Below are 25,764 nucleotides of genomic sequence, written 5' to 3'. Positions count from 1 at the left end.
GTTTGAGTAAACGAAGTAGTGGGTGGTGAAAGAGAAAGAGGTAAGAAGAAGGTAGAGAGGGGGTGTTAACAGAGAATAAACAAAATGACACATAAAGGATGGAATAAGTATGGTAACCCAGTGGTGTTTATAGTCAGCAGAGGTCTTTATAGTGGACATGTTATAACAGCTCAGTGCTAAAAGCCATTTACCTCATGATGCCTGATGAGTTTGCACCAGCTGTGTCTCCCTGTCCCCTCAGAGCATTTAGACAAGGAGAGAGAGCCTTGTAAAAAACACACTGCTGAGCAAGAATGTCACTGTCTTTCTCTCTTTTTCTATCTATTCTTCTTCCTCTCAGACACAAAGAGATAGATCACTTGCTGTGTGTGTGTGTGTGTGTGTGTGTGTGTGCGTGCGTGCAAATGTGTTTGCGTGTGTATGTGCAGCTTGTTTGTAAAATGAAACAACTAGTTTGGTCTGTATGTCGTAAAAATGACATCTGTAAAGGTTGTATTTGCAGCTGGCTGTGTGGCAGTGAAATCCCTACAAAGTCAAAAAAGGCGGACAGAGTAAAGTAACAAGAAGCAAAGCCAAGGAAGAGAGGAAATTGTGAAGAGATGAGATGGAGGAAAAAAAAGGAAGTGATGCAGAGGACAAGGAGGGAAGAAGTCTTGGACGAAAGAAAAAAAAGGAGAAAAAAAGAACCAGACAAGCAATGGTCCCCTGGTAAACAATGGTAATCTCTAAATAAAAATGGATTCATGTTCTAAAACACATGCTGAATACATTTTAAAACTCTGGAAAGACATGACAACCTCATTTTTCTTCTATATCAAATAGTACATCCTTTTATAGGCTGTTGCTCTTCATCAAGTAACAGAAATTTCAATATTCAATTCTTTGATTTCACTATGGCTCCCCTGGTTTTGCATTAATCCAGTGGAATACTATTAGTTATTCACCTATGTAGCTGGAGGCCTTATTTCAATACAACAAATCAAATCTTGCATAAAGCAATAACATTAGACATTAAACAGCATGTAAACATACCTGAAAATGTCACTTCAGACCCGTTAGATGCTGGTTTGGTTGTTGTTCTTCAATATACCTGGTAGTGACACACTGTCTGCCCATGACTTGTAGCAACAGCAGTTTGTTTAGCTTGTCTCTTGCTTCTACAGTGTAACACTGGCACTCTGGCAGCCTACCAGCTACTGTCAATCAAACACAGACACCAACACGCCCATCCAGCTGGCTGAGAAATAAACTGAATTTTTCTTAATAATTCAAAACTTAATAATACATTTACAAAACATGTTGACGTTATTTTTGACAGCAAAGAGGGATGATTAAATGTGATTTCAGTTGGACTAAAAGGTTTATTTGTCTTATTTAGATATAATTAATGACTGAGGAATGGGATCAATACAAAAAAGGAGGATGTTTGTTTAATCCTTGTGTCTACGGATCCAAACTTCTCAGCTATGTGCTGAGCCTGGAGACTAAATGGCAGACTGTATTTTGCTGAAGGACTAAACAAGGACCAAACTATATTTGGCGTATGGAATTTGCATAAATGGTTGCATAAATGGCTTTTCCCACAAAATCATCTGGTTGAAAGCGGCATACACAAGCAGTGACCCACATGTCATAGGAGGCTACTTTGTGGAGGCTGTGGAGCAGACTGGTGGTTGTCCTTGGATCAGCCGGGCAAATCTGGGAACTGAAAATGTGGTTATCCGAGACATCCGAACCTTCCTCCACCACCATGACATTGACAACAGGTCTGTTGATCAGAGCTACATCGCTAGAAGCACTATTTCAAATCAAAGAATCGAGACTTGGTGGGAGATCCTGCACTGGATACACTAGGCCTGTTTGTTGGTGACTACCTGGACAAATCTCTTGTGCAGCTGAATTTTCGGAACATTATTCAGGTGAGGTTGAAGAAACCCTGTGGCTTCAGTTACTACCGTATATGAACTATCCCCACTTTATAGCATTTTTTCATAAAATGCTTCTGGGAAGTTTTGTTTTTTAAGTGACCAATTTAAAAACATATTATGGCAGTATCTTAATTATCTTTACATCTTCATCTTGAGGGAAGGGACATTCTAACATTTCACCTTATTACATGATATTTTAGCCTCTATAATGGGCTTTAGTTTGACATACATTGTATGCACTGAGTAAGGCCACATTGTGGTAGAAACATTTGCAGTCACTAGTCAATAAAAACATAATCTCATTAAAACTGAAACTCATTAATATCTATATGATTAGTTTCTTAACCTTTCTCCGTTTCTTCATTTTAGGAAGACCTGGATAAGATCAAGACAGTGTGGAACACCCACCGCCTCCGGCCAACAAAGAATTACAATGTACCCAGTGGCATCCCTGATGTGATGTATATTGTGCCACACCTGTGGAGTACTGAGGATTTTGTCTGTCCACACAACAACCTCTGTGCATACAAGTTCTTTCAACCATCCCTTGCAACAAAGACGTTTTTGACCTCTGTAATATGATCATGTAAGAGTCAGGTCTTACTTTCCCCACAAACATACCACAAGCTCAAGAGTTTTAATTGACGATTCAGGAGGCCCTTCGCTCCCTTATCTTTAACTGACCTGCCTGAGAAATCCGCATACATCATTACCTTTGTCCAGTTGTGTGAGTCATTGAAGTTCATTTAACTTGTTCCACAAATAGGCCTTCTTAACCTATTACACTTGAGTTTATTAATTATACTTTGCTTGCTTACTGTTGCTGTTGGCACTTTTCTCATATAGAAGCAATGTGCATCTCGTTAATCAATGATACAGTGTCAATATCTTATCATACATTGAGTTAACATATGTCTATCTGGTAGCATATTTGTGTTTAAATTCATTACAGCTAAAGCTTCTTTCTACTAAAAAGACATGGACATTGGACCTCAATGTTCTTGTGGTGAATCATTTCTATACAAAATTAGGTATTTATTCAATGTCTTGATGTCCATTTTTAGTATATTCCAATTCATTAATAAGCATATATCACTGCTGTTAAATCTAGGTACCTTAGTGGTACAGCATTCCCCATGTGTTGTCAGTGGCTTCATGGATGTAAAGCATTGAATGAGTCTACAATAAAATGGAGTAATTCTTTTGTTAAAGTTTTGGTTTTATTTGCATTTATGTTTGCTAGGATTTAGGCTGCATGTAACAATTTGACCAAAACTCTGTTTAAAATATACCAGCAACTACAGTGTCAGTCTGCAATGAATGCGATAAATAGACACGACACAATACTCAATACACAATACTGTGCTGTTTATTCAAACAACTAGTGAACATGAGGGCAGAATAGCATTCTGTACAAAGCGAAATTACAAAATATTCAAATGCATTTCTTGTTGAATAAGATGTTCCCAACTTTTCATTATAGTAGGCACATCATTAAGCAGATCCAAACTTAATGAAACTAAATGCCTACTTACCAACATTTCAGTAAGAGTCTGTTATTGGTGCTTAAACAGTGATGCAGATAAACCTTAACAAAATAATTTTCATACTGATATGCACATCAAGTGGATCAGAACTGAAAGTAAAGTTATTACATATCAAATTTCCATCTTAGAGTCTGATATACCTAAAGTGAATTTGGTAATTTAAACTGTAATGCAGATAAACTTTTAAAAATTTCATCACCAATAAGCATTTTATAAACCCTAATAATACTGGAAATATGGAACACTGGAAAGAATAAAGGCACTAGTCTGTTGTGTGGGTCCCTATAAACTGGCAGATCACAATTCACTCAACTTTAAATTTCTGATACTGGTTGACCATCAAAATTAAAGTAGCAATTGTGTGCATATGCTCTTGAGTCCGCCTTAGGTTGCTTGAAGGATTTAGATGATGTCCTTTAACCAGACTGAGTTTCTTAGAAAAAGATCAAAGTCATTACAGAGTTCTGGGTAGTTCTGATAGTTGACAGGTAACATCAGATAGCACCCACATGTATGCGCCTGAGGTCGACACTGGAATGTGAAAGTTGCTATGAATTGAACTGTGATGTGGAGTTCAAACAGGATATCTGCCCCTGTGCAGAACCAGAGGAAAGCCTTCAGCTTGGTTCACTAACGTACCTCCTCAAATGTCTTGCCACAGTGCTTTTAGGGGTTGTCTTCTCTTCTGGGAATTTCAGAAGTTCTCTAACACGCTTTGGAGTTGGGACTAGTTCTTCCATTATCCCAACAAGTTTTTGTGGATACAAAGTATCTGTCAAGGTTTTCAAGATGGGCTTCCAGCATTCAATGACACATTTTTGGTGTCTGGATTAGGCTCTTCTGACCTAACTGTGACACTAGTCCAGCAATGTTGTCTTCAGTGGCAAGTTGGTGGCAGTCATGTGCCTCTAACACATCCAGTAGGTCATCTTTCTCAACAGACTCAAATGACTTCAATGCAAGCTTAAGAATGTTCCTCTCTTCTTTTGAGACATACTGCAAGAAGCTCTCTGTCACACTGCTGTAATTTGTTCCATACAGGGTTTCTTCCAAGAACGGAAGTAGGAGAAGCAGTGGAAAGTATCTGACAATTGTCCGACCTGTCACAAGGATCCTAGCATTTGCTTGCCATTCCTCAGCTTGGTATTCATGCCTAAGGTATGGTGTCTTTATGTTGGTACCCTATGTGCATTTGCTGTAGAATTCTCCCCAGAGTTCTGACAGGCAGTCACACGGTACACCTGAGCCTTCACCTTCTTTTGATGTACACATCTTTGTTCATCATATGTGTGTCAATAAAGGCTGCTAGAAGGTCAGCAAGGCAGTTACCCCTACACACCACAATAGTGACCTTTGGCTTTAATCCTTCCCAAGGCAAAGTATCATCTAATTCAACAGAATCACTAAATGACGCACCCTCAGTAACTTTACCATCAGTGTAGTTGTTATGGTGCATTTCTGCATCATGGGCTTCAGGCAAAGCATCTGTTACACCTGTACCTTGGTCTTCTTGCTCAATGCTAATAATCTCTGCTGTCATCTCTAAGATTCCTTGGTCTTGTTATATTTCTCCCACATATATATTCCTCTTCTTTCTTTATCTTTGTTGTCATTGACCACCTTCACATTTGATAGTTCTTGATGCAGTAGTTTATCAGTAGTTATGAATGTGGATTTAGGAGGTTTATCACATCTGGGTCTGGTTTTAAAGATCACTCAATCAAAGATCAGTCAATAATGACTTCTGGTTGTGATGCCTGACCTTGTTTGACATCCTATGAAATGTTTCCTATGACCTCTGAGGTTGTCACTTGAGGAGAATCATTAAAGTTATTTGTGTCTTGAACATTTCTCTTGGTGCAGAGGTACAATCCGAGTATTTTTACTTTACTTTTTTCCCTATACAGATCCTAAACTGTAAAATCTGGGCCAATCTTGTTTTGTGCAAAGTCACAGACCCTGTGAACATGGTCTGTCAGTTTCAGAGACTTGACGACACCATTAGGAGAAAAAAAGGACTCGGCCATTTCTTGGATGTCTCTGAATTTTGTCTGCCTGTCCACACAGACTATTGCAACTATTGTCTTCTTAGCTGAAATCCATCCACCCAATTTCTTTGCATTTTTACTTCCTTTTAATTGATCCAAAGTCTCCAGTCTTTTAACTGCCTTGCTATCTGGAGCACAGCACTTTCCCTTTATTCTTCTAGTAGTTGACCTCATCTAGATGCTACTGAATCTGACTGTTGTTGACAGCAGACGGCTACAGCTGCCAGTCAGTCTCCGTAGAGTGGGATGTATTTTGATAGATCTTCTGCAGACATCAGTGTAATTACTGACAAATCAATCTGCAAAATATAAACAAAAATGAAACATGTTAAAAGGACAATATATAAATTGTCATGGGTGACAAACTGAGCAAAATATTTTTGCCAATTTAAACATTCTTACCTAATTGAGAAGCCAACACTTTTGCTTTCCATTCAAGAAAGTTACATGGCAAGCCAAATGAATGAATAAAGGAAAACATGTATGTATCCACTGTGTGAGTGTGTGTTTGTGTGTGTGTGTGTGTGTGTATTTGATTTATGTATGTATGTATGTACTGTATAAGTGTCCGATATGTGCTGAGCAGCTAGTATGAAATCAGGTCCGGGTAAATACAGTAGTGCTTGCAGCACACAGTCTCTCTCACCGTGAAGTTTCTTGCCCATTTGTTGTTGATAGCCATACAGACCCCACCCCCAATTGATTTCCATGTTTTCCTTGCATCTCTGTCAAAGCGTATGATGTTAAAACCATCCAGATGAAAGTCTGCTACATCCTTAGAGAACCATGTGTCTGTGAAACAGGAAAGACTGGCTTGCCGGTAGTCTGAGTCAGACCTCATGAGTGTGGAAGTCTTGTTCCGTAGTGATCGGACATTTGACAGGGTGATGGCAGATAAAGGTAGTTGGCTGCTTCTTTTCAGTCTGTTCCATATCCTTCCTCTAGACCCCCTTTTCCTTTGTATTCGCCTTCTCCGGTGTCTTCGAAGTAAATCCAGAAGTATCTGATCAGTGATGAGGGATACCTGCGATGGCTCCAGGTAAAAGCGGCTCAGCTCCAACAGGTAGTCCAGTGAGTAGGAGAGCTTACCTGAGTTGGCGGTGAATGGTTGTGTCAGTCCTGAGTAGAGTCTGTTTATGTGACTTAAAGTGGCAATCATGAGCCCGAGGCACACTAGGTGGAAGAGTGTTGACGATAACATCTTGACAAAAACATAAAACATACAATAAAACGACAGAAAACAGAATACAGCACACACACTGAGCCGTGTTGGGAGTCTCTCTGACAGAGTAGTGCCCCCGCTAGAGTTGATTTGGTTTGCCTAAAACTACAAGAAAAGAGGAGTAGGTTAAAACTTAAGAACAACGGTGCATTTCCTTACGAAATCACATGGAGGTGTTGCTGTTAGTGTTGTTGTATGTGCATCTGAATGCAATATCTCAGGAATGCCTTGAGGGAATTTCTTCAAGTTTGGCACAAACGTCCACTTGGACTCAAGGATGAACTGATTAGAACTTGGTGGTCAAAGGTCAAGGCCACTTTGACCTCACAACACATGTTTTTGGCCATAACTCAAGAATTCATACGTTAATTATGACAAAGTTTCACACAAATGTCTAATGGGATAAAATGATAAAGTGATGACATTTTATATCCAAAAGGTCAAAGGTCAGCTTCACTGTGACATCTTAATGTTCTGCAAAAACACCTTTCTGACCATTTTAACACTATAACTCAGGAACAGAAGGGGAGATTGGGACCATATCTCAGATTTGGTTGGATACTGAATTGATGACACTAATCTTGGGTGTCCAACTTGAAACTGTGGTGATTGAAGATGTTTGTGAAGCATCCACATTTTAGAATTTGTAGCTTCTTTGCAACAACATCCATATCTGAAGCTTTGTCTACTGTCAGGGCTACAACATTGTGTTCAGTCAGTATCAGCTTTTTTGGCCAAGCATGTGAACACATACAAGATAAATACACTTAATAGCTTTTAGTAAATTCCTTCAAAGTCTTCACTATAAATATTATGAGTTTGGACAGACATGGATGTAAACTGCAACTTGACTGGTGGATGGATACATACAGCCGTGAGGCAGTATTTCTAGTTATCCTCCGTTTAATTTTGGCAAAACAGTAAGGGCGTGTGAATCGGCCACAGCCCCAATTTTAGCCTGTTTCTTGTGTGTCAGCAAATGATTTTGAAACGCAGCCTTGGTTATCTTTTGGCTCCCACTTCTCTCTGCAAATGTTCCTTCTCGTGCAGCACCTTCCTCTTTGGAGAATGGAATGTGCAATGGGGAACAGATTCGATCACGTGTGCACTCCCGTTGCAGCCATATGGAGTGAGGATTCTTGTGCCACAGAGTAATTACTTTCAGAGCTGTGATCTGATGTCTGTGCTCCGTTCTACACACAGAGATGAGGAACATTAAGCACTGCATCCTTTATTCCTTTGCCAAAGTCTGTTCATTCACAACAAAGCTTTTAACAAATTCATTTCAAGGTGAAGTAGGTTTGGCACCCTGAGCAAAAGGAGAGATTTTTTTGACTATCTGTGGTTCATATTTTATTAAGAAGTAGCTTTTAGAAAATGGGAAGCAGTGAAGGGCAGTGGAAAATGATTCAGATGGATTCTATTTCTTAGATATAGACATGATTTGATGTAACTAAGAAGTGTAGAAATAAACGAGAAGGACAAACCTTAATTTAATTACCACATTAATCCTCCAGGGTGCGTGTGTGTGTGGGGGTGTGTGTTTACACTACTGGACAAATGTCTGCAGTACATGAGAACTGAACTTTATGACACAAGCACAATACTATATTATTCAATGTGTAATTTTCCCTACATGTGTTCCATGTAAAGTGTCTATAATTAGTAAAGCTTCAGTGAGCCAGGGTGTTATGATGTGAGTCAGATATTTAGATGTATAACCGAGCTTGAGTCTGATCTCAAGACAAATTTTGTGTTGTGACTTGTTCTTGTACGAAAGGCAAAGGAACTGACATTGTAGGTTGTTATGGTCGTCGAGTCAGTTAAGAAGAGTTTTGGCTATGTTTCTATGTAAATTAGTGTAATAAAGCATGTAATTTGGTTCAAAAGAGCATTTGTAAGTGTCCAGGATCAGTAAAATGTTTGTGAAGTTTGAGATGGGAAGAACTCTGCAAATGTTCAATAGTCTATTGGCTGCAGTTTCCTCAACTCTTTTTGTAAAGTGAATAAGATCAGAGGCTACATCAGCATCAATGCTTGTGACTAGCTATACACCATTAATTGGAGTGCGTTGCTGTTGAAATAGCTCGGGTCCAAGTTTAATTGCTGCCAACTGATGACAGCAAACGTAACAGCAAATTAATGCTTCTTTGAAAGGCTTTGTAAATAGTTCCAGATCCAGATCTCATAATTATAAGATAAAGATCTCATAATTACGCCTTGGACGGTTTTCTCATAAATGTGAGATACCGAGTAGTAATATTGTACAAGAATTCAGTCCACCCTTTCAAAATATTAAATGTAATTGCTTGATATCCAGATTATTAGGCTGAAATGCCATTTTGTTTTCACTTCATTATACATACTGTACACTGTATATTGGGTTCATTTGCCGTAACCAGTCAATAGTGGCTAACACATCTGTCTCATCAACGTAATTTTCAGTCAACATAGAACATTGTGATGAGCAATTAACATATTGCCATGAATGAATGAGAGGCAAATTGTAAAGTGCTACATAAATGTCTTGCAGCCACTTACTCAAGTGGTCTTGGTTTCAGTCCTTGTCGTAGATTTCTAAAGGCACATTAAGTTATGTATCACCTTTATCAACGTCCAATGGTGGCCATTAAGAAGGAGGACAGGAACTGTGATCTCATGTCAGTGAACAGGGCATGAATCCAGACTGAAAGATGGGTTTTTACAAATAGAAATCTCAGCATTAAGTAACTAAGTATATTGATATATTTTGTGTGGTGCAGGAAAAACCTTGTTGCTTACTAGATATAAGCCGAGGTTGTTACAGACTGTGAGCTGTATAATGATGCGTGTCTGACTTCTCAGGCTGAACGCTCATGAACAATAATTGAATGACCTATTGTTCCTATTTATCTCATATGTATATTTGTTTAGACAAATATGCAAATTACAGATGCAAAAACATGCAGGATGTACACACACAGCCCGCAATGCACACACATAACTCCCTGATACAGACACACACCAGTTGGCAAGCTGATGGCCTGTCAGCAGAAGATTGCCAGATTGCCTGCTGTCACACTCCAGATACTCAACTGACATATGATGGCAGACAGGGCTCCACACACTCAACAAACACACACACACACACACACACACACATATATACAGTTACAAGACGATGGATGACAGCTCACACCACACAAACAGGACACAAAAAGGTATTCTGGATTTCTTACTCATAATTCTGTCTGAAATATACAGTGTGTCCACAGTAGGTGTAGGGATACGAGACCATATGACATTGTGATATTATCATGCTCACCCACTGTAACCAAACTGTTGGAGCATAATGAGAAGCTGGTTAAAAGGTGTAGTGATGTGTGGCTGGCGAAGAACAGTCCTGAAATGGAGGGTGCATTGAGTGAATGTTTGGACATTCCACACCTTTGCGAGGAAAGTTCAGTAGATTTGAGGAATGTAAGTGATCGAAACTTGATGTTCAACATACATCAAATGTGACAGTAAAACTTTTTCTTTATAAAATATTCTATGCAAAAGATGTAACCCCTGTCTCCAAAGAGCATATGAAACATTTAACCTTCCTCGCAAAGTCAAATCCCCAACTGATTAAATCCATGTCTTAGTTTGACTTTGTAATTTGATCTGACGTATGCTATCAGAGGAGAAAGTTGCTGACAGCAGAGCAGGACAGAGGACTGCTCACATTTCACTGTACAGGAAGAGCGGTGTCAGTTTTCTTCTTCACAGAGACGGTCATCATTAGGCATACACTTATTCAGGACGGTATTGAAATACATAAATCAGTGTGCACTATACATGGAAATATCTGGAAGCATCTACATGGTAGAGTTTATACTGTAGGCTTGCCTATGCTTTGTGTGCTTGTCCACACGTGTAACTGCCTGCATGCATCATTTCCAGCTGTGTTAACATTCAGTCTTGTGTCACATTCAGTCTCCGGTTTGTCTGTTTGTTTGTGTGTGTGTGAGTGTGTGTGTGTGTGTGTGTGTGTGTGTGTGTGTGTGTCCGTGTTCACATTATATCAGTTCCTTTTACTTCAGCTATTCCACACATTACTGATGTATTCATCTGCCTCAGGCATGTTTGCCCTCAGGCTAGTACAATACATACAGCAACATTATTGCTTACACCCTTCTTTCGCCACGCTACCTTTAATATATTAATACCACATCTTCCTCTATTTTATAGCTGCAATTTCAAAAGAACTGTTGTGGGACCCAGCTGCAGAGACACTATGGGCTGAGTTTTCATGGCAGTGCATAAACAGGCACATGTTGGTATACATTCCTGACCTTGGAATGCATTATAGATATCCTTTCTGTGCTGCACGTGTCGTGCAAAGGTGGACAGGAAGGTGCAAGAAAATGGCAGGTCCATGCAAATGAGACAGCAGGAGGCAGGGAGATGGAATTTTGATCATCTTTGATCTTGCATTAATTGATAAATATCCTGTTTTTATATGCAGTGTCACTGTATACTTTCATGACTCCCATCAGTATGCTGAAACTAAAAGCTTGATGGAAATACACAGCAATTAGAGAATAATGCCGGAAAATGTAAATAAACAATCAATTCACCATCAGTAAATCCATGTAGATTTATGTTGAAAATAGTTAATGTGATTCTAGCCACAGTGCCAGTAAAATGCCTACATTACACTATGGATCAGTGCTGAAACAGTTAAAGGACTAGCTCAATGTTTTGGGGAAATTGATATTAATCTCATGTCGTGTGTAAAAGCTGGAGTGCGGGACTTTTGTCTCCCCCTTCTGGCAGTGAGAGTAATTACAAAAACATTGTCGACATGTGTTTACATCATAGGCTACGCTTTGGCCGACTCTGTCGCTACTGTTGCAGCTGTAAAACAATTAAACCGTTTTGAGCATCACACAGCCTCCGGAAAATGACTTGTTTCACTATCAAGATTTGATCCACACAGTCTGATTACATTTGGAAAGCCTATAAAAGCCGCACGATTAAATTACTTTATCCCCATTCAAGTTAGCAAAGAGCTAACCAGAAGTTAGCCAGCTCAGCCGGCGGGAGTCTCTGGTGCGCATGCTCCGCCTATAGAGCATGCACAATATGCATTCATCTGGCCAGGAATGTCAAACCCAACACCAGATTAAAAACTGTATACTGTGAAATACAAAGAGATTTGGTGGACTGGAGACTGGTGGTGATAGGCTTAATCAGCATTGTCTGAACTCATTTATATGTAAAAGTTCTGCACTGCAGGTTTGAGTATGTAGCTGGATATGTGTTGGGATGTGTTGTTAAGCTTAACTTGGAGGATGTAGCTTGTTGACTTCAGAGGTGGGCTGGATACAATGAAGTCATGGGTTGTTAAACCAACAAAGAAAACTTTAAACTGCAAATACTGTCTCCTGCATTTCTAAACAACTTAACAAATAATGCCCTCATATGAATAGCTGAATGGTTATTGTGTCCATTGTAATAGTACGCCCACCCTTTCAGGCAGTTTAGTACACACTGAATTTTGATTGACAGCTTTCACACCAGCTCAAATGAACTGACCCAAACAGAAAGAACACAAGTTCATTTGAACTGCACCCTCACTGAAGCCTGTATGTTGTAGCTTGAGAGGCAAAACCCAGAGCATAAAGTCTACAAAAGGTAAAAGGCACTCACTATGATTCACAAATCCTACTGCTGTCAGCACAGTAATTGAAGATTACTGAACCAAGATGAGCCTAGATCAACATTTTTATCAACTCAGAGCTCCTCTAGCTGTTTCCCTCAGCTAACCCCTTCCTGACTCCACTTTCAAAAGCAAAACACAGACTTCAGACCGATCGATCCCCTCATCTCACTCTAGGAAAGAAAGCTAATAGGTTCATCTCAGTGTTCAATTAGTCTTTTAACTAACCAATTGTTTAGTCAGTTGATTAAAAAATGTATCAAGGACGCTTTATTTGATAATTGAGCATATCATTGAATCATTTATCAAGCAGAAAAATCTATCCAAACCATCCTTGTAAACTGAACATTAGTGATGTGAAGACATCACCTCGGGCTCTGGGAAACTGTGGTATCTCCCAAACAACTGGAAATAGACTGAACCGATTACTGTGTGATTAGTGTCAGCCCTGTGATAGGCTGTCCAGCATATACCCCGCCTCTCACTCAATGTCAGCTGGGATGGACTCCTGCCCCCCCTGCCCCCCCACAACCCTGCAAAGGATAAACACATATAGATAATGGATATTAGGTGGTTCATTTTACACTGTATAAAAGCCTTCCCCTTCAGTTGATTCAAATTTTAGAGCCATAGCACAAAATATTCTTTTTTCCCCCCATATTGCAAAACCTAAACTGAAAACACATTTTAAAATAAACAAGACAAGATGTTTTTGTTAAGAGTGGACTATTTCATCTCCCCCTCCTTTTCCTTTGGCTGCAGTGCTTTTATTATTGACTATGAAGAAAAATTGAATGGTATCAGGCTGTGATCTCTCCGGATAGCTCAACTCATTTATTTTTCATCTTTCATGTGTTGTCATCATCCTCCGACAGAAAATGAATTGAGCGGTTGCTGAATGCACTCTATGTCTTGGTACATCAGTTTGCTTTTGTTGCATTGCTTTTGCATTTCTTTTATCTTTCTCACAACCTCTCCTGTGTGTGTGTATGTGTCTGTGTGTGTTAGAGAAAGAGAGAGAGAGAGAGAGAGAGAGGGAGAGAGAGTAAGAGAATGAGAGAGAGAGAGAAGCTCTGACTGGTTTCATTAAGATCTGCTCTCAACTGACAGGCCAATGTTGACAGCTCAGGGAGGACACACACACACACACACACACACACACACACACACTCTCTCTCTCCCACTGAATCTGTTTATATGTTTGGATGTGTTTTTGCTCTCCTCTCGTCCCCCTTTTTCTCTTGTCAACAATCATATTTGTTTTCTGAAGTAATCGCTCGTTGTTGTTGATCTTAAGAAAAACAACAAAAATTAATTGTAAAATTAACTGTGTATATAGAAAGAAACAACTAAATCTTCTCTTCCTCCTCCTCTTTGAGTCTCAGCTGGTGAAAGGCCCCATGAAATGTTAGTCAAAGCATTTATCTTCTGTACTGTGATGTATTTCCCAGTGAAACTGAATATTTGAGCAGTTAACAGTTACAAGACAGATTTAAATCAAATTCGTCGTGTTTGATTGGGCCACTAAAAAGCGGGCAGGGCTTCGAGTTTAGTGCGATACGGAGCTGCAGAGAGAAATGGAACTAAAGCTCTGCACGCTACTGTTTGCTTAATCCCACTCCTGCTGGATTTCTGACCATTACCACTCACTCCCACAATGTGCGAGTTACGCTCCCACCCGCACCCACAAACATTCTGACTATTCACGCCTGCACAATAGAGTTGCATTGATTTTGTATCTTCTCCTGTCCTGCAGGGAAAACACATTTTTACTGTGTAGTATTCATAAAGAGATGCATACCTGTTGCTAATAACGTAGTGAAATTATGTTCCAGCTCCTCCATTACTTACTAAATGAGCACAAAAGTAGTAATAACCTGCAGTATCGCAATATGCACGCACTGTTTGGTGTTTACGTTCTTTGCTCGTTCAGGTGAAGTCGGCAGATGTGTGGTGTCAGAGAGCACCAGGAGGAGCGCTGACTGAGTACTCAGCCCGGCTGCGTCAGAGTTTGGCCTGCAGTTCTGGCTAAATCTCAGGACCAGCAGTTTATTTTTTGAGCGCCCGCTCCCAACCGCAGCAAAGTTAAAACTGACTGCTCCTGCAAGATTTGCGTTGGGTCCCGCGGGACCCTCGGGATCCCAATCCCAATGCAGTCCTCTAATACATTGGACTGTTGGCTCCAGACACACCTCCCCCACCTGTTATTAGATCAGGAGGAAGATGAAGGAGAGATGAATGAATTAGACCTCAGCCACATTGGTTTGGAAATGAAAACAAAGTTTTTGCCCGCTGATATGCAAACACACATCTCTTCCTACCTCTCTCCGTATTGCTCTGTTAGCTACTATGACCCACAAATTATATTCTGTTTCTTCTGTAAGATGGATGTAACTGCTGCTATGTGTTACAAGAAAAGAAGTAGTTCCTGTCATCTAACATAAACATATAGACACATCTGTATGGTGTGCTTAGCTGTATTGACATTCAATATGGCTGATCACAGGGAGAGGTAGAGTTCTTAACATAACTGCCACACAAGTCAAGGTTAAGTTATATATTAGTTTGGAGGCACACACAATTTACACAATTACAGCCTTTACATTACAAAGGAATGTGCTCTTGCACATGTTTGGTTAGTCAACCCAGCACCTGGCTGGATGATGTTGTATTACATTTTTTTGCTGGAGCCCTCTGTGTCAGAATCCCTTGTTTGATGAATGAGAGGGCTGCGTTTTGTCATGCTGTGCTGTCATCTGCCACAATAGAGAGGAAATTGTGCTTTTTCTAACATATCCAACTCAATATCAAACACCAAAAATATCTCAAGTAAAATTCAGTCACACTTAGTCACACTTATTTACATTCAATAGGCTGACAAATCAGCCTATTGAGTGTAAATAAATTACTTTGTTGTGGAGAATATAGATAAAGCTCTGTTGGTTTTGCTTCCCATTCAGCCAAGGACTTTATATACAATTATATTATGGACATGATTAATATGATAGCATCTTACGTTTTGGACATTTGAACAGTGCAAATTTGTGTGCTGAAGTTAACCAAAATTCTCTGTGAATAAATCAACTGATTGTGATGATTCCTCTGAAATAAATAGTGGAAATAAGTAAAACTCTCACTGGGGATATTGTGGTTCTGAGTATCTGCTCTTTGTCAGTGACATTGTCCCTCCTGTTTGTCTCTCCATCTGTCTCTGTCACACATACGGACAAGCTCACACAGACACTCCATGTTACATTTTGAAGCATGCTCATTAGTGAATGGATGATGCCCATTAACAAGCTCACGATGTCTCTCTCTCAGGGGACTAAGTGTCTCTCAGATTGAATTAAGCCAAACTGTGTTAACTGATTATTCTCTTGAATCCTCTTTGATCCAGTTAGAGAGATATTCTTTGCTCAAGCAGGGATTGTGTGTGTGTGTGTGTGTCTGGGCGTATGTGTTAGTACGTGAATGTTATGTTTGTGTTCATGTGTGTGTTTGCTTGCTAATAATTGAAGCCACTGCAGACAGAGACCTCCTGACCTCCTACATTTCAAACATAATTCCAGCTTTGATGGTTCTATTATACCAGTCTTGACTACCAGCTCATTCTAACTACGGCGTGTAACATCCAGCTTAAAGCTCCCTGATGCACTCATATCAACTTCTTATCACGCCTATGGTGTTAAATCTTCTTTTCTTTCTAGAATGGTTTTTCCATTACATCACATTACATCTTAATTTCTTTCTGATTCTGCCCTCTGCTTTCTTTATACGTTTTTAGAGTTACAGAGCTAGACTCTAAAATACCACAGTTTGAGGTTGACCTTCAGTAGCTGCTGTTGGAATGGAATTTCTGTCACCTTAATAAAAATTGTTCAGCCTCTCCTATGTTGGAGCCTACGGATTCAGTTTTTCTATCATTAAGTTGAAAGTACTGCAGAAAAGGTTTGTGAGAAAAGAAAAGAAAACATTTATTTTATTTTCTCACATTCAAAGACTTACGGAGCCAGTGTTGTGGCTGCCAGCTACAGTTGCTCTCTGTTTTTTTATCTTTAGTCTAAATTATTACTATTTATTCTTTTATTAAGAGTAGTTGTGGGTGCAGTTTAATTTAGTTTAGTTTGTCCTGCCTGGTTCCTGTACACAAAGAAGGGGTGTCTCTAATGACTAGACCAGTGGTGTTGACCTCTCACGTAATGAAGTCCCTGGAGAGGCTGGTCCTATCACACCTTCGGCCCCTGGTAAAACCATCACTGGACCACACCAACCAAGGCTGGGAGTGGAGGATGCCATCATCTTCCTGCTTACCACAGATATGTGCTCCTGGACAGGGCGGGTAGCACAGTGAGAGTTATGTTCTTTGACTTCTCTTTTGCGTTCAACACCATCCGGCCTGCCCTGCTGGGGAGAGAACTAACAGTGATGCAGGTATCCTGGATCAGTTTACCAGGATACCAGGTATCCCCTGGTATCCTGGTTCCTAAACTACCTGACTTGGCAGCCACAGCGTATCTGACACTATGGTGACTAGCACAGGGGCTCCACAGGGATGGTCCTGCCTCCCTTTCTGTTCACCCTCTACACCGTGGACTTCAAATACAACTGTAAGTCCTGACACTTACAGAAGTTCTGGGATGACTCTGCAATCATGGGTTGTATCAGTGAAGGGAAAGAGGTTTAGTACTGGGGTGTAGTGGACTCTTTCATTCAGTAGTGTGGCTTGAACCACCTCCAGCTTAACACCAGCAAGATGAAGGAGTTGGTGGTGGACTTGAGTAAGTGGAAATTACCCCTTACACCTATTTCCATCCAGGGGGTGAATGTGGAGACAGTTCAAGACAATAGGTACCTGGGAGTTCACCTGGACAACAAGCTGGACTGGGCCAAGATAACCAATGCTGTGTACAACAAGGGCCAGAGCTGTCTCTACTTCCTGCAGAGGCTCTGGTCATGCAATGTTTGCTGTACTATGCTGAAAATGAATTTTTCTCTCTACTTTATATATAATGATATCTTGCAACTGTTGCACATCATTTTCCTCCAGGTCAATGAAGTATTATCTTATTTTGTGAAAAAGCTAGTAACTCACTTTATTTTGGAACTGTTTAGAAGATGTGGCAAAATATAATCTGGCTGCAGATAATGTTAATGTTGTGTATATAATAAGTATAATCACAAACCATAACCCTATCCTGGCAAGCATTAATAACATAGTGTGTCAGTAAGTTATTATTCATATACTTCTTGTCTTGCACACTCACACATATCTTATTTTTCTCTTCTCAAAAAACTGACTGAATATATACCCACCTCACTGTTCTTAGGCTTTGACAGAATTGTACTGAGTCACCTATCTTGTTAGTAAAGCATTAAGAATCTTTGTTCCAGCTTTGTAACACAGATGGTTAGTTGCACTTCTGACCTGATAGCCATTTCCCAGTTGTTGATGTGAACACCTTCATCTGGTATGTTTTAGCACCTTTAAGTTCCCTGTTATAGGAGTGTTATAGTGATTTTCTGTCAGACTTAAGTACAGTTTTGTACAGAGAACGTCTGCTCTATTGGGGCATATCTTCTCCCGTTGTTTGTCTCTTTAAAAAGGCTGATAAAAGGTCTCATGGATGAGATGGTGTAATGAGACAGTTTTCTGCCTCCAGACATTATCTCCCCCCTCCTCCACCTCCTCCTCTCCATCCTCTCCTTAGGCTAGCTGGCTGGCTGCAGCACCTGTTGCATGTCTCGACCTAATGCTGCATTCCTCCCCTACAGCCTTTAGCTGGGAGAGAAGAAAAGGAGGGGTATTAAAAAGGGAAGGACAGAAAAAAAAGAGAAGAGGTAGGGAGCTGTCAGATAGTCAGACACCTGGCATGTCAGAGCGGGCGTGAGGTTATTAGGGGAAGACATGTGTATGTGTATATATACAGTATATTGTATAGTATAGTGTATGTGTAGAAGGAGCCTGCTGGCCTTCAGCTGTTGTCAAAACAGCACACTGAGAAGAGTGGAGCCAGACGTAGAGGGAGGAACACAGACACAAATAACCTGTCAGAGAGAAAAGAACTCAGAGAGATAAGAAATGGAAAATGTCTTTAGCTTGCCGGTAATTTCTTTTTGAAAGAAAAGAGAAAATGTTACAACAACTTAGACTCTTCATGAATTTAATGGGAATGTGATGCTTATCGCAGCAGAAAGCCCTGTGTGTGTGTGTGTGTATATGTATATGTGTCTGTATTCACCCACAGATCTCCTCTCTCCCCGCCTCGTGTGAAACTGGTGTTTATTTGAAGTGGTTTCACAGTGTTTTCTTTCAAAGTATTTATTCTGCAGGTCAAGGTGCACGACAGCATAGTCAAAACACAAGAAACTTAAAGTACAGCTAACCACATCACATGAAACATACAGTACAGCGTGTTTTCTTATGTAAGTGTGTATTCAACTGCGTGCACGACCCTTGTTGACTTTTGCTGTGGCCTGGCTGTGGTGGATGTGTTTGCTGTGGAGAGGTGTTGAAGGCACCAGAGTATCAACAACACACTCTCATGTTGACACATTCACACTAAGCAACACTAAAATGTACATGCTTATATGCTAATTAGCGATGCTCAGCCAAAGCAAGTGCCAACACAGAGGGAGATGTAGGATTTACACATTAATATGCTGTCTCCTTTATTTGGTTTTTGTGATAATAGCAGTGGTGTTGTCATGTTAGGGCTCAACACAGTGTGTGTCAAATCAGGTTTTATTAACACACGTTGAATCTCAGTGTGCTCTAATTTCTGTTTTCCTGTTGTTTCTATCAGTAATGAAAACATACTCACCACAGTGTAGGTGATAATTCAACTGCTCATCTTCATTTTCACTTCCAAATAGGTTTTTCTAACCTGGATGTTTGTTTAAAACAGTCTGAATGACTCCTTTTTAATGATGTTACCGTGTTCCCAGATCTCAGCAATCAAATTGGTGCATTCAGTGATATTATTATACAAAATAATGAAGTTTAATCTTTTAAAGCTGCACTAATCAATATTTTAAGTATACGTTATGTGAAAGGTGTCACTCATAACGATGAACCCACAGAATATTATCATCTGATTCTGCAGTTCCTCTCAGCCCTACAGAACTACAGCCTACAGAATTTTTTAGCATCTTTCAGCTCTTTGTTTTGGTTTCACAGCCCCCCAGCTTTATCGGTTGGTGACTGTTGCTTCAGTCTCACCACTCTCATCAAAGTAGTTTCCAGCAGCAGAGAGCAGCTGCTCTCAGTTAAAAAGCTTTGATAAACCTCCTGAATATTTTTTATAATTGACTAACCTCAATGTCCAGAGGAACAATACCAGCTCTCAACTGTGCAACTAAAAATAGTTGGCTTCTAAATAAAGAGATGCACTTATGATTCAGAGCAAAATTTTCAAACATTTTGTTTGATATGCTCAGATGTCCTTAATTTTGGCTTTGACAAAACATTTTCAAACCATTTTTCTTCAGAAAAAGTCTCAAATGTTCTGTTCTGATCACATGAATTGCGTACTTATGTTGGCTTTGTTTTCCACATCACATCCAGTACATGCATGCTTCATTTCTCCCCTGTGTGGGTAAACATGGGAAAGGCAGATCAGTAACAAGTAATAGTAGTTTCAAAAATGGGGCTTGTTGTAATTCTCATTAAAAAGGGATTATAACCTGACGGAGTATACTGTATGTTTACACTTTTGACTGTAAAGTAACTACTTAAATGTGTTACATGTAGCTTTTATAACCACCTACAATATATTGCATGCCACTGTTGCACCAGTCATTATATGTAATTACAATAAAGGTAAACAAATGTGAATAAAATGACTGTTAGTTTCTCTGAGGCAGTTCCCAAAAAAACATGTCTCCCATAACTTGCCTTTTTGAATAATGAACTTGCTGCTCGCTCCATTTGCGCTGCAGAAACACAGCAATCGCTCTTTGCATTGTAAAACAGTCTTGCAGATTTCCTGTGAAATACAACCCAATGGTGTAAGATATAAAAAGCCATGAAGAGGTCAATAGATGCTGCCAAATCCTCTCAGCAGTGATCTCATTTATTTAGTCTAATTCACCAAAGTCTTATACTAAATGCTGGAATGATTCATTGACATTAAACTGCTCGATGTAGCACCTTTGATCGATTGTGGACTGATTAGCATTCATTGTGTTGCCTCTGCAAAGTACTGTAGGTGACACAGTAGAGGTCCACACACACTGTGCTTTCCTGCATCAGTGCTGCAGCACTATCCAGTGTAGCATATTAAGGTAAAGATATTTCTTAAACATGTATTTGAGTTTGACACATGCATTAAGTCTCACATTGGGACCCTACTGTTTAGGTGTATGTGTGTATAATGTGTCAGGCTCCCTCACTGCTTAATCTGCCAGCACAGGGACTCCGGTTCAGGGCATTCCAGTGCAGGGAAGAATAATGGGATCCTTTCACAGGTGGAGGGATCTGGGAATGTTGTTAATGGCTCTAAGATGGGGAAGACGTCTCAAGGGGCTGAAACATTCCTTAACCCTGCTTTCACGTAAATGGAGGAAAAGAGACGGAGAGGGAGAGAGAGCAGTCAGGGGCAGAGTGGAGAGGCAGCGGTTATCTGGGTCATCCTGGTGAGAAGTGGAAAAGGCAGCCTCTGCTGTATGGCTTTACTTATAGGTGAGGATTAAAAAGTGGGGCATTCAAATAGAGCTTACACTGGTTCTCATTTCAGTTGCTCGTGTTGTTTTGGCATGATTCCAAGTTTTTGGAGTGAAAGGATGATCGTTTTTTGGGATAGGTGGTTTGTGCTTCCTCTATTACTGTTTGTCTTTCCACTGAACAAGAAGTGTAGGCCACCCTGTCAGTGGAGGAGCTGCCAGCCCTCCTGAGACAATTGTATTTCTGTTCAGATGAGTGCTGTCACATAGAATAAGTGTTGTTATTGAGGCTTCTTTCAGCACAACCCCTGGAATGCTTGACAATAAATCTTTTGTAGCCTTTATTTTAGTTTTATTATTTGGATGTCAGTTTCATAGAGCTACATTTTTTTCTGTCTGTTTAAATGCATCAAATGGAAGGAATGCATAACATGGCAGGTACTACACAGCAAATAAAGGTCCAGCATTTTGAATTCCTATAGCAAATTCATAAACACAGCCCTCAGTGAGAATACACTGGACAGTGACAGCATATTGTGTGAAATATGGCTTTTCCCTTGCTGTGCATTGCATGTAGAAGGCAGCATTGAATTATGGGCACGCCACAATCATATTGGTCTCAGCTGGATAAGTCCAATTCTGCTGTAAGCTACTGGAAACACAGAGCTGGCTGACACAAGCTTTATATTCTGCTGCTTACATATTCAGATTTGTGCAGCATAAACAGGATGTTTTATCTTTCCTCTCTCTTTGTCACAAAATTCTTCTAACTACAGTCTTTTCCCAGCTTTTCTCTCACATTTCCATTTTGGGTAATAAAGACTCAGAGGTCATACATCCTTATTGTGATATCACAGAACAGAGCAGAGTAACGTGCCAAAGCACCATTTGTTTTTTCTACTTCCTTTCCCTTGCAGAGTGTGAATCATGTACACATTTGCTCTCCACATGCCTGGAGCCAAGAGATCTCAGTGCAGCCTTTGGTTAACCCCACAGGAATCTGAGTGCTCCATTCTGTTTAGTGCAAATGCTATCTTTATGGTTCCAATCCATTATAATCATGGTTCTGTCGGCCTCCCTCTAACTTGTGTTTCCATCTTTTCTTTTTATTATCCTTTTTTTTCCCAGGCCTGGCGAGTGTTATCGAAACTCTGCTGTGGACAAAGATGGCTGCTCCTCCTCTCCCTGCTCTTTCTCCTCTTCCTCACAATCTCTGTGATGACAATTACTCTCCCCCTCCCGTTACCGCCCTCTGACATTGACCGACGTTCATCCCGGGTGCTGAGCTCAGCCAGGGGGTTCAGATCCATGCCCAGGGTGGTGGAGCCCCCTCCATCTACTGCCTTCCAGCAGCCACTCACTCTGATCCTCCCAAACATCCACAGTGGAGCCTGGAAAACCAGCAATAGAAAAGAGACATTTAAACATTCAGCGTCACCTAAACCTTTTGGGGACGCTGCTGTCGATGGCAAAAACAGCATCAAAGAGAGAGGTCACATAGACTTGCCAAAAAATAAACACAAAAACAAAGGCATTGTTTCAAAAAGAAAAGACATGACAGGCGCCATCCAGCATCCAACCGGTTATCACCATCCTCTCCTCTCAGACTTTACAGTCAACACAGGGCCAAGGCATAGAATTATGCCAAGCAACCACAGTGCTGTGGTAAAGCACGCTGCAGAGACATACATTCATCTTGAAAGGAGCAAATCCACAGCAGCACATATCCCTTCTCTAGCAGATAGACTAGTAATTGATAGAAGAGCTGCAGACAGACAGACAGGCAGATGGAAGGATAGACACACAAATAGAAATGCAGACACACAAATACATGGCAGCCATACAAGTGCAAAGCTAACTGAACATCACCAGGCTTTAGAAAAACACAGACAGGCAACAAAGCACCCTGGGAAATCTGACAAAGTCAGTAAGGAGCAGCAGGCTGTGAAAAAGCCCTCCAGGGATCTCAAAAAACACCATAATCTCTCAAAGGATCCCTCTGAAGCGAAGAAGAATCCCGGGTTGTTGGACCGTAGAATGGCTTTGTCCAAACCAGAGGCAGATGTAAAGAAAGATGACAGCAGCTGGTGTCGGAGCTTTACAGAGCAGGACTTCCCAGACAGTGACCACAGGAGGATCAGGATTAGTCCAGATCTCCAGCGTCTCCCCTGGCTCAGCAAGGATGACATCCAGAAGATGGAGCTTCTTGCTGGGGGTGAGGTGGTTAGTAAGGCCAGGGTGCCTGCACATGGACAGGTGCTCCAAGTGGCCCTGGACCCACCTACACACCAGCAGGTAAATGTTTTACTGTTTTTAATTATAATTTTAGAAGATCATTTGAAATGTCACACAGTTTAGATGGATATATATTTTCACAAAGTATCTCCCAGCCACAGTGACCATAAGCACTGTGTTAAACCTCCTGAACAACTGTTACATATCATCAGTGACTCTCATGGTATTGTCTTGTCAGCTCAAGTCAAATTTGATTTAATAGCTCAAAATTACAAGTTAGTCTCAGAGGGATTTAAAATCTGAATAACATATGACATCCTGTAGACCCTTGGTTCCTTACCAGGAAAAAAAAAAGGGGGGGGGGGGGGGGGGGCAACAGAGGAACAATCCCTTTTCCAGGACAGAGAGACTTAAACCAGGTGTCATATACAGTATACAGATTTGCTACACACACCGTCCTGCAGCCAGAAATACTCACTAGAGCACCAAATGTGGATTAATCCGCAGCTGAAAATAGTCCCCAACAAATTCACCATCGGCTCTTGTTTGAATAATGTTTGGTAAAAACTACAGTACCCAGGTGTTTTAGGAAATTACTGGGCCTTAACAAAGAGAAAGAAAGAAACTATTTGTTTAAGACCTGCTTTAAAGGTGTGTGTCTCCAGAAGGAACTGATGAAGGTTAGAGTGCCACAGACAGGGTAGGGTAGTCAGAGTATTGAAAGATGACACGCATTGTTGGTTTTGGTCTTGGTAGGAAAAACATATAGACTTCAGTGTAACTCCCTGGAATGGAATGACAAATACATCCAAAAATATGAATCTGTGTAGTATGCTTTCAAAAATTTTCAGCAAATGTCATTTATAGGTGGGCACCATACAGTAGATGTACTGTAACACCACCTATCCCCTAGTTGTATATGAAAACTCTAAAAAGCTCCCTCGCTGTGTAGAAGACTGAGGACAGATCTGGTGTTATGAATGAACAGATGGCTAAAAAAGTATTATTTCATTGTTCACATCATCATAAGTGAAGCCATTTCAACAAAGTATTAATGGCTGTAGCCTGAGGCACCAGATATTGGGAATGCTGTTCAATACAAGATGGTGTTTTATAAATGAAAACTAAATGGAGAGTGTTACATAACTGTATTTGTCCATCACCGCAGACATCAGCGATGAATTCACCTCAGCATGGGCCTGTGCATGGACTTTCAGCAACCCACAGTGAGCGCTGCCACCAGGGGCAATGCTCCCTGATCAAACGCACTGATGACTGGTTTGAGGTGTTTGCCTTCCACCTGGACAGGGTGCTGGGACTCAACAGAAGTCTCCCTGCGGTGCTAAGGACTTTCCACAGTGAGATTCTACCTTATCGGTACACCAGTGGCACCCCCAGACCTGTAGTGTGGTGGGACCCAGATATTCAGCACTTAGCGGATAGCGACAATGACCAGAACTCAGTACCACTTGGCTGGGTACAGTACCAGAAGCTGCTGCAGCTCCACTGTGGGCATGAAGCAGATCTGAAGTCAGCACCCTGTGTGGGAGTCCACCACTCAGAATGGGGGAGACTGGCTCTCTTTGACTTCTTATTACAGGTAAGAGAAGTGTTTTTATCATGGTTTGGCTTTCTTCTGTGGAAGAGAAACATAACCACACACACACGCAAAACCAGCATAATCTTTTAATTATTGCAAGGGGGAGAAAGAAGTGTTTTCCATCCCGGGGGAGATAGGGTAACTGGGGTGACGGGAGGATTCCTATGTGATGTGAGCCTTCAAGCTGTTTTTAATTTACAGTAAAATGTGTCTCAGACATTTCAGTGCTTTCCTTTGATTAGCATGTTTCCATACTGTTCCTTTGGAGGTCTGAGTGAGTGCAGCAGCTGTGCATCTGTTCAATCTGGCACTATACTGAGGATGAGGCCTGGTCGCACCATAAAGTGGAGTTAATACATGAGCCCTTGCATTATAGATGGTAGGTACCTGGTGACATAGTGACTATTTGCAGGGCTAATTTTTGAATATTTGGTGAGCTAACCGCTGACATGCTAGCCAGCCTGGAACATGCTAGTGCTAGTCAGTCACAATAACTCTAATTAACGTGCAAAGTATACTGAACTATCAGTTAGCAAGCCAGCTAGCTAAATTACTATCAGTAATATATGTTCACACAGTTCATTCAAGATACACAAACCATGACTCTTTTGTACAGTTTATACAATACTTTGGTGGAGGAGGGTTCAATAAAAGTTGATGCAACACAGCCAATAAACTAGATAAGATTGATAGCTTCTCTCTGTTCCCTAAATAACATTGTCAAGGTAGAAGGCAAATTCACATATAAAAGTTCACCAAAGTTGAATACAACATGAAAAAAAAAGTGCAAATTTACTTTGCCCTGAAACCGCATCTGCTAATCTGAGATTAATGGAA

At 40.6% G+C, this 25,764-nt stretch overlaps 1 protein-coding gene across 2 annotated transcripts in view; it reads left to right on the top strand.

Annotated features, from left to right (window-relative positions):
• gask1a (golgi associated kinase 1A) overlaps positions 1 to 25,764 on the top strand; it is a 60,992-nt gene that overhangs the window by 5,537 nt on the left and 29,691 nt on the right. Inside the window, exons 2-4 of one of the 2 annotated variants that reach the window (XM_044360264.1) lie at positions 4,517 to 4,633; positions 22,221 to 23,387; positions 24,496 to 24,927. In XM_044360264.1, the coding sequence (XP_044216199.1) occupies positions 4,625 to 4,633; positions 22,221 to 23,387; positions 24,496 to 24,927 (1,608 nt within the window). In that variant the 5' untranslated portion in view covers positions 4,517 to 4,624. The remainder of the gene's footprint in view (positions 1 to 4,516; positions 4,634 to 22,220; positions 23,388 to 24,495; positions 24,928 to 25,764) is intronic. The other variant, XM_044360265.1, reaches the window with a different exon arrangement.

Source organism: Thunnus albacares, chromosome 8 (assembly GCF_914725855.1).
Source record: "Thunnus albacares chromosome 8, fThuAlb1.1, whole genome shotgun sequence".
In the NCBI taxonomy this organism is placed as follows: domain Eukaryota; kingdom Metazoa; phylum Chordata; class Actinopteri; order Scombriformes; family Scombridae; genus Thunnus; species Thunnus albacares.
This window is presented reverse-complemented; position numbering and strand designations above follow the sequence as displayed.